Below are 9678 nucleotides of genomic sequence, written 5' to 3'. Positions count from 1 at the left end.
GGGATAGAATTTCCAGAGGCTATTTAAAGGCCCCTGGAGATAGGAATTAGAGAACAACTCAAGCAATCAATCTGTAAGCAATTCCTAAGCAACTAGTGAGCTTCAAAAGTGTAAAAGGCTTCTCCGCCTTCAGAGAAGGAGATTTTTCTTACTGCGCTCTTTTCTACTGTCCTGGATTAACAACCTCCTTGGTTGTAACCAGGTTAAATCTCTGGGTCTTTTCTGTTCCTATTTCTTTTTCTGTTTCATTAATTTAGTTGCTGTTATTTGATTGCTGATTTAAATTCTAAGTTGAAATCCGAGGAGGGTATAGTTTGTTTTTGTTTTCAGCAATTCACCCCCTCTTGTCGGTCTCCGCTGCACCAACAGGATATTGTGGATTTTGAACAAAATGACAACGCCGCATAAAAGGCAGAAAGTGTTAGGGACTAGGCTTCCGAGCGGAATGCCGAAAAAATTGCAAACTTCAACGATGAAGGGATGAATTGGAAATCGCAGACCGGCTGTAAACTGGTCACGGAAAACACAGAAAGCTCCGCGCGGCGGTTTGTGTGGTCGGGCGGAGGGGGAGGGTAGGATGATTTCAAAGTCAGAGAGGATATCAAAATTTTCCATCAGAATATCGGCGTCGCGCCGATCGAAGCGCGACTCCAGGGTAGTATACCATGGGGCGAGAGTGTGTTCTTGAGGCTGAGAGGAACTAGCCATTGTCTGAGCGGACGAAACCAAAAAAGGCGAAGAGAAGCAGAGGACAGAAGAAAGAAAATGGCAAACGAAACAGCGCCCCGAGGACCAAAACTCGGGAAAAGAAAGGCAAAGAAAACACAAGAACCAAAGATAGAACAGAAAAAGAGCCTTACAGAGAAGAAGGAGGATCGACGAAGAACGCAGGATCGCCGGAAAAAGAGAACCGAAGCTGCCGGAGCACTGAAACGCCGAAGGAAGCTTCTAGGCACGCGAGAGCAGAAATGCGGCGAAGGCGGAGAAGGCGAAGGCTTTATAGGGTTGAGCCCGAGCGGCCTCCACCATCGGATTCAGGTCGCGAGAATCGGAGCATGCATCGCGCCGTCCATTTCAAACCGCCTCGGTCTCATCACAGCGGCGCCGCCGCCGTACGATGACGGCAGCAATGCCACATGGCATTCCACCACGGGATGACATTTAATAAGCGTCTTATCGAGGCACAGAGCGCGTGCTCGACCTTAATGATGGAGATTGACGAAAACTTCGAAAAGATATCGAGGAATGTTGGCGTTGACTGGCGTTATAGCTACCCCCATGGGGGCCGAGCGGAGGATAATTGCATATAGACGTCGCTCGGCGTGACTGATGGTCCAGTCAGTCAGACTAATCGCCTCCTTCGACTAGCTGATGGAGGCAAGTGATCCGGCAGTACGGACGCGGGACCCCCTTTGAGGGGAGTCAACGCCACGTAGAGGTCAAAGGTCAAACGGCCGACCAGAAAGGGGGGACCGACCGACCGAACAGAGTTTAAGCGGAATCAAAGACAACCCGACGGGGAGTCGGGTCTCCGACGCTCATGGTGAATAGGGTCGTCGGGCCGAGCGGGTAGCCCGCTCGGCCGAGGCGTAAAGCAGTGATGCCGTGAACAGTTTTATCCGAGCACACGACCTGGAATCTCCCAAGCGGATCAGTACCTACGTCCGGTCGAATGTGATGGGACTTCCGAGCCGTCGGACGCTCGGCGCGGGAACAGAAGAGACAAAAGGACAAGGGAAACATCGAGAAACATCTTCTGACAACAAGCATCTCCAACGTTCAAGTCATACACTGAACCTTACGACAGAAGGTTCTGCCGTCCCATCAGAGAAGTGCTCGGACTGTAGCAGTATGGTGTCAGGCAAGCTCCTCTGACAAGCCCATACTGAGGTATGGTAAGAGGACACGCATTCACCTCGGTATGTGTGCATAAACCTCTTCACAGCTCTATATAAGGGTCTTCACACTTCGCCGGAGGTACGCATTCTCCGATATTCGAAGCCACTTCCTAGTTTCCTCTTACCTGACTTGAGTGTCGGAGGGTCGTCGCCGGGAACCCCTTCCCGGCCCGACTTCCTTGCAGGTTCACCGGAGACCGCTACGACCGGCTGGAGATCCACGTCATCAGTTCGTAGAGCGCCACGTGCCCAGCGTCCGTTGATTCAGCGTTCAGACAGGATCAATATAGAAAACTTTATAAAATTGATTAATTTTAAAATTAAAATATTAGATTTGAACCCTTATAATGACGGATTTTATAAATTAATAAATAAATTAATCAAAATTATTTAATTTGTTTAACCTAGACTTTCCCAACTTCTCCCTGCTGCGTCGTATCCTTTGTCACTCCTTCCTTCTCTGCAACGAAATCTTTGCTCTCCAGTAACTGGCAAGGAGGCAGCGACCGTCGGCCGACGAGGCAACGAGGGGCGGCTACACCCGAGGCGATCGCTGCCTTGCCATCAAAAGTTCACAGTTCTAATTAGTCATCAAGTGTAATCTCTCGGTAAACTCTACATTCTCCTTCCATTTCACGATCTCAAGCGATTAGGGTTTTTTTTGTTGTTTTCTGATGTGGCTCATGGTGATCTGCGAGCAGCCTTGCAGTGGTAAGTTAACGGCGACTGCCTTCCTCGTCGACGTTATTCAGTTCGTAGATGACCCAAACCGTTGGTGGGGATTATATACGAGTCGTCCCTACACCTTGTTCGGAACCAAAGCTACACCGATATCCCTTCTGTGCCATGACTTTTCAAGTTTTAGAAGTGTTGTATTTGTTATTTAGTATGATTCCTTGAAATTTAATTTTCTAATAGTTTTTGTTGCAATTTATATCCTCAAAAAGAAAAGATGCTGAGAACTTTAGATTTTGTGCTAACTCTATGCTATATCATAAATTTCAATATCTAGTGCTTGATTCAAAAATTTATTAACTAATTCATATGCTTCCTGTCTTTATTTGTAGATATGCCGATGGAGAAAACCTGAGGGGTGCGCTTAGATCAGAAGTTGATAGGTCATTATCTAAAGACAACATCATAATTGTCAACTCTATAAACAACATTAAGGTGAGTGATTTATTAGTGTGATCTTAATTCTTGTTATCAAACTAGGCTTAACTAAGTCATGTCTGGAATTAGTATCTATTTTATTTTGCTTGTCTTTTTAATTACTCTGGCTTAATTTTGTTTTCTGAGCATGAAAAGTTGACTAAATTGACATTTAATTTTAATTCCACATCTCCCGTCTTGTGTATTTTCTGCTAAGGGAGACATGCACTCAATTTCTATTATCTTTAATCTTACTTGTAACTTTCAATAAATTTTCTTGCATATTGAAAAGGTTATTCATGATAAAAGTTTTCTTGTACCGTAACTGTAGTATCTCCTAGCCTAGTCTTATTCATTATTTCAATGCTTAATTCACAATTTCTAATATAAGTTCAGGATAAAAGTTAGGACACATGGCTAACACATGCCTAGTTTTTTTGGTGTGTGTGTTCATACTCAGGGTTATAGATATGAGCTATGACACCTTGCTCGAGTTGCTGGAATAAGATATTGTATGGTAATCATTTATTAATACTACTCTAGTGAGCTTAACTAAATTCACTATTTTACGATGTATTCAGGTTCCATTATTGTTTTTTGGTTCCTTTAATTGTTATGCCTGGATATGATAAAACTAAATCTTTGTGCTTAGGATTATTTTTTTATCTATTCGAGTTCTTTTGATTTCTAGAATTCATATGACTAGGAGAAAACTCTAATTCTAACATTCAGATTTAGTCTATTCTGGATTCTAATTTTGTATTTTGAGTTTTGAATTATGTGTTTTGATTCTTGAGTTTTTGATTTTTAGTCTCTAAGTTACAACTTTATTAATTATGGGTTCTGAATTTTGTCTTATGGATTTTAGTTCTTTTCTTTTGGTTCTAATTTTTAATTCAGTTTTGGATTTGGTTTTATTTTAGTTTATATGTTTTAAAAAAAGATTTGCAATGAAACTTGATAGTGTGAGTTGCAGAGCGATTGATTTGAGGCTGATTCTAGTCCAATTTGCTAGACGGATGGCGAGCAAATGTGTGATTATGATTTTCCCTTTTTATTGTCAATTCTTCTTCTTTATCTAAAATTCATACTAAGATTCACACTTGCACAAACTTCTTGGGTTACAAAATACAAAGTAGAGTGTTAATCCAAAAAATACTCTATATTAAATATATCATTTACTGATATCCTCTAAAATGGGTTATTGTTTCTTATAATAATTCATCTTTGTTCATATAGCTTTTATTAATCTGGAGGGAAAATATAGTCTTTACTGAATTTCCTTTTTATTGATTCTTATAATAACTCATCCTCTATGCTAAAAAAGAATATTACATATTTATGTTTGTACAATCTGGTGCACATATCCTCAAGGATGTTATTTATAATTTTTTATACGGTGACAAATATTGTCCGAGCAAGACGACTATCCCTACTATAGAGAAGAAAACCTTCACGTCATGACAATCGCTTACTTTCAAGTGGATCAATGTTAGAACATCTAGATTATTTCAATAATATTAGTAATAGTCTATCTTCAAAATTAGTTATAGAAAACTATGATACATAAATTATCAAAAAAATAAAATTAGAAAAAGCAATTAAAAAATATATAGTGTAGTAATAAATTTAGAGGAGCATAAAGAGATTTAAAATTTAAATATTAAATGAGACAAATAACTAAGTAGTGATTAACTTCTAAATGTGGATAAGTCTTGCTTTCGATTTACCTAATAGGTGAATTAAGAAAAAAAAATTATCTATCTTCAAAATTAATCTAGCGAAATATATTCATTCAAATCATTAAAAAAATAAAAGCACATTTAAAAAATAAAACTAAACCACGAGGAAGTTTGAAAAGTATTGTAAAGCCATAATGATGATGGCCTACGTAAAAGATGACACCAACAACCTCATCTACGACAAAAGGAACCTTCCAGCCGACCTCTTCACGGTGGGAGTCTGTCATGCCTCTAAAGGTCCTTAACCCAGGACTCATCTACGATCTCTCCGACGGACTATTATCCAACCTCTGTGGCCTTGGCTATAGTGTCTCCGACATGAGCATCATCATCCATCATAAAATCAACTGCTCATTGATCAAGAGCATCCTAGAAGGAGAGCTCAACTATCCTTCCATCACCATTCGATTGTTGGCGAACGAGGCAAGGATGGTAACCTTCACAAGGATTGCGACCAACATCGGCGAGGCAGCAGCGACTTACTACGCAAAGTTGGACATCCCCGATGTGGTTTCGGCACATGTAGTTCCAAGACGCTTAACCTTCTAGAAGGTTAATGAGAAGAGCTTCAGGATCTAGAAGGTTAATGAGAAGAGCTTCAGGATCAGTTTCAAGCGAAGGAGTGACTATGGGGCGTCATCACCGGCTGTCGAAGGGCAATTGAGATGGGTTTCCCCGGCGAGGAATGTGATCAGAAGTCCAATCTCCATTTTCCTGGAGTGATGATGATATATATATAAAACAAACGAACCTATTAATTCTCCATATGTATATTAATTATCATATTCTTATTCATGTATCTACATCTAAATTTATGAATATTGCAGGGACAAGTATGTGTTAAATTATAGTTCATGTCTATTTTATTTGCAATTATTTCTTATAGTATTAAAATAATTTCCAATATATCTTGCCCGGCTTGAATAGGTCATGCTACCTTATTTTAATTTAACATTCTACTCTTTAGAAAGTATTGCCTAATCTATCTGATCTATTTTTATGGGCATAATCGATCTTATCTTTCATTCTGCTTTCTCACTTTGAATGAATGATTGAATCACATAATATATTTGGCTCCCATCTCAATATATTTCTCCCAATTGATGACATGTATTGACTTTTCGAAATTGAGAAAAACTTTGGAATACAAAAAAAAATCTCAAACTAAACATAATAATCGTTGATAACTATAAGTGGATAACTAAGATTATCTATGATAATCTCGAACTAAATACGTCCTTAGACTGCAATATATGCGTCCAAGGAAATCAAACCTTGCTTCATGGGTTCACTACCAAATCTGTTGGCCCTGGGACGAATTGACAAGATCGTTGAGGACGAATATATTCATTTTTTTGTTACCAATGGGTTCACTACCAAACCCATGTACCAACTGTGCTATGTCATTGGGCAATGTCAGTTGAATAGTTGATTCGACAAAAGAATGTTTTAGAAAATCAATCTTTTCATAAATTTTAAAGTATCATGAATATTTTGATACAGTTAGATTCGCCTTTTCATAAGCTTCCATAATTAAAATGATCGTCTTGCATCACTCGAAGGGACCACGAGTTTTTTGTTCTTTTGTTTTTTCCTTTTAAATGTAGAAATATTTTTTTTTAAATTGTAGGGGTGAAACGGGATATTTCTGATCTGTGAGACGAAATGAAAAAGTTTGGGGCAAAATGGAATTGTGTCTGCCTGATAATCCTTCATTAATTGCCATAAACCAGATTAATTAAACATAGAAACGACGAGGACGTGGACGACGAGGACTGTAATTACAGAAACGAAGAGCAGTGGAGCTACTGAAGCAGAGTACTTAACTAATTAGAAGCGGCATTGTCGCCGGCGGCTGCGGTGGCGCCACCGCCCAGCATCATCTGCCGGACGGTCCTCGCGTACTCGAGCAGCTTGTCGATGGCCGGGATCGTCTCCTTGACCTCCCTCTGGTCCTCGAAGTCGCGGAGCCAGGCGTGGAAGCGCGGGAACGCCTCGGGGTCCACCAGCTTCACTTCCATGACCTCCTCGAAGACGGCGAGCCAGTAGGAGCCGCAGCCGAGGACGATGTCGAGGAACCCAATCTCGTCGCCGCCGAAGAACCTCCGCCCGCCGAACGCGCCGCCGTCGCCGAGCTCGAGCTCCAGCAGCTTCAGGTTCTGGTGGACCTGGTCGACGGCGGCCTTCTGGCCGTCGCCCTCGGAGGAGAAGACGGCGGCGACGGCGGGGGCGAGCTTGTCGTCGGCGAAGTGGGACCAGAAGCGAGCGGTGGCGCGGTCGAAGGGGTCGGAGGGGAGCAGCGAGCGGTGGTGCGGCCACGTGTCGTCGAGGAAGTGGAGGATGATGATGGAGTGGAGGACGGGGCAGCCGCGGTGGAGGAGGACGGGGAGGTTCTTGTAGACGGGGTTGTGGATGAGGAGGGCGGCGGAGGGGCGGAGGGGGTCTTCTTCTTGGTACTGGAAGGGCAGACCCTTGAGCTTGAGGGCGAGCTGGACGCGGTGGGTGTGGGAGTCGGCCCAGGAGCCGAGGAGCTTGAGATCGGAAGGAGGAATCGGAGGTTGCTGATCCATGAACGGCGGAGAGAGGCTGGCGTCGCAGTGGTGGCTCTTGGCCGTCGGCTAGCTCTTGTACTTCTTGTGTGAGGGAGGAGGGTTGAAGGCTTGGCCACAACCCTTCTTTATAGGAGGCTGAGGTGGTGAAAGCTAACTCAAGTTGACTGGATCGACTATCGACTGGTTAAATGCAAGCTAACTCAAGTAGATCCGATGCTTTTTTACGCTTTGTTTACTCTTTAATAGAACGGACACAATAGGGAACGAGAGTAAAACTAAAAAATGATGCTCGCGAAGAAAAACCACCCCATTGTTTGCCCAAGCTCACTTGTGGAACCTTCTTGTCGTACACTTGAGCCCTTTGCTATGCATGAAATCTTTGTCACTCATTTTTCTTATAGAATTTCCATATTGGGAGAATAAATCCTAATTTCTAAATCCTAAACTCTAATAATCCTGTGCACTAGTTGGCCTGGTGAAGATGAAAGCAAAATAGAGCACTTCGCTTGTGGTTCTACGGAATCAACCCATGCCTCCTCAATCTCGGGCTAACACAATTTGCCACCAAATCTCTTCTTCAAAATCCAAGATGGATTCCGTATTAGTGAAAGGTATTTCATACATGATGGATTTTGTTCTACAAATTTACCATGTGAAGAGGGTTTTCATCCAATGCACCCTAATTTTGCCCTCTTTACATACTAGAGATGATTTACACTATAAAACCCTCTTCACTCTAGTCCAGACAACCGCACGAGCTAGAGCTGGATACGAGTTCAGCCCTTCACAAGTTACTCTTGAAGAAAAACCCTCTTCATTATGATTTAGTTTTATTTATTTATTTTTTGACGGGAGTGCATGTGGAAAGAGTCAGGTGGTGGAGCATGAGCATATTATTAAGGTACGACTAGCACCGTGTCTGTTGTTTGCTGGGGGCTGGTACGTGTGTCTGTACTTGGACGCATGCATGAAGACAACAAGTGTTACGCCATTAGCTAGCTAGGTTTATGGCCTTTGAATGAGCCTCGCCTCCCCATTAATCTAGCAATTGAAGGAGGCCAAATTGAATACTAAAACATGCATGCCACGCTCAGATATGTTCAGTGCCATTGGCAATTAGCACGGTACAGAGGGGAAGAGAATCCAAGGCAATCTACCAACTTAATTAATGTGGAGCATGAGATGAGATGAGATGAGATGAGGGACGCATATTCCATGGGACTCCACATGTATCCAAACCACAATTATGGCTACTAGCTAGCCCTGTTTACCTCAATCGGCGTGGCCGTGGCCGGAGAGGAGAGAGGAGATTGTAGCAACAAATGTGCGTCTCCGCAATCACATTATTGAAAGTAAAAGTGACTCAACCATATATGCTCAATCACCGTCGTCAAACTTCAAACAACTCTACACTAACCTTTCTCGTGGAGTCTTGGATGCCAAATGTGAATGGAAAAAGGGTAGAAAGGTTTATGAATAAGGTTTTAATATACATTGAAAGTTTTATGACATTATGATTGATTTATAACGTGTCATAAGCATTAAAGTTATGTAAAGGTATAAATCTAGGGTATAAATTGCAATGAGCCTAAGATGATTTGTGTGTGAGTAGACCTACACGTGTCGAATACCGAACATGTCAAAGAAAAATTGCCAAAGCGAATCAACCAATATTTTATCACATGAATTTTTCTGCTTAAGTGTGAGCACTTTGTCCGAGCTCATATACAAGGAGCTTGCAACCTCAAGCAATAGAGGCACACAACGATAAGTAGACATGTACATAAGCCTTTCATCTTCGCTCCCCTCATCTTCTTCTTTGTTGTGTATTTGTTCCGTTTGGTAGTCTACATATGATAGCATTCGGGTACAAACTCAGTTCGTTGTGACCAACCCATGTTTAGTGATGATCATGGTTTACTATTGTATTATAAGAAACAGATGACTCATGTAATCTTGAAACACTATTGAAGGGGGATAAATTTATTTTAAGACAACTACATTAAACATAGGTCTCGACATTTTATATTTCGACTCAACATCGCTTTCTTGAACGGGTATAGTGACCCATTCGAGGCCAAACGACACTCGACAACTAGGCATGCAGCTTCCTGACTCTGCATCACTATCTCGACTCAACGCACAAGCAGCGACGACACATTCAATAGTTGGGCGATGAGTCCACTCAGCATCTTTCGATGTCACTCAGTAGTACTCATGGATTCAACTAGATTGAGCAGTCAACAAACTCGATAGTCAACGACTAAACCGATTCGACTCTTAACTTCCTGACTCGTAACTCGACATTCTGACTCAGCTTTCACTTCTCACTCG

General features: G+C 42.0%; 1 protein-coding gene and 1 long non-coding RNA gene across 3 annotated transcripts; one reads left to right on the top strand and one right to left on the bottom strand.

Moving 5' to 3' along the window:
- The first annotated feature begins 2313 nt into the window (after positions 1-2313).
- LOC122047033 lies at positions 2314-5640 on the top strand. 2 transcript variants are annotated; one of them, XR_006130462.1, is made up of 3 exons: positions 2314-2506; positions 2600-2784; positions 2966-5640. It is a non-coding gene; the product is annotated as an uncharacterized LOC122047033 (long non-coding RNA). The 2 variants fall into 2 exon arrangements; XR_006130461.1 differs by having other exon boundaries at positions 2600-5640.
- An 843-nt stretch (positions 5641-6483) lies between these two features.
- Positions 6484-7533, bottom strand: LOC122049517 (probable glutathione S-transferase). The gene has a single exon (XM_042610889.1). The coding sequence runs from the start codon at positions 7360-7362 to the stop codon at positions 6619-6621; it is 744 nt and encodes a 247-aa protein (XP_042466823.1). The 5' UTR covers positions 7363-7533; the 3' UTR covers positions 6484-6618.
- Between the last annotated feature and the right edge of the window lie 2145 nt (positions 7534-9678).

This window comes from Zingiber officinale, chromosome 2B (genome assembly GCF_018446385.1).
Source record: "Zingiber officinale cultivar Zhangliang chromosome 2B, Zo_v1.1, whole genome shotgun sequence".
Classification (NCBI taxonomy): Eukaryota; Viridiplantae; Streptophyta; class Magnoliopsida; order Zingiberales; family Zingiberaceae; genus Zingiber; species Zingiber officinale.
This window is presented reverse-complemented; position numbering and strand designations above follow the sequence as displayed.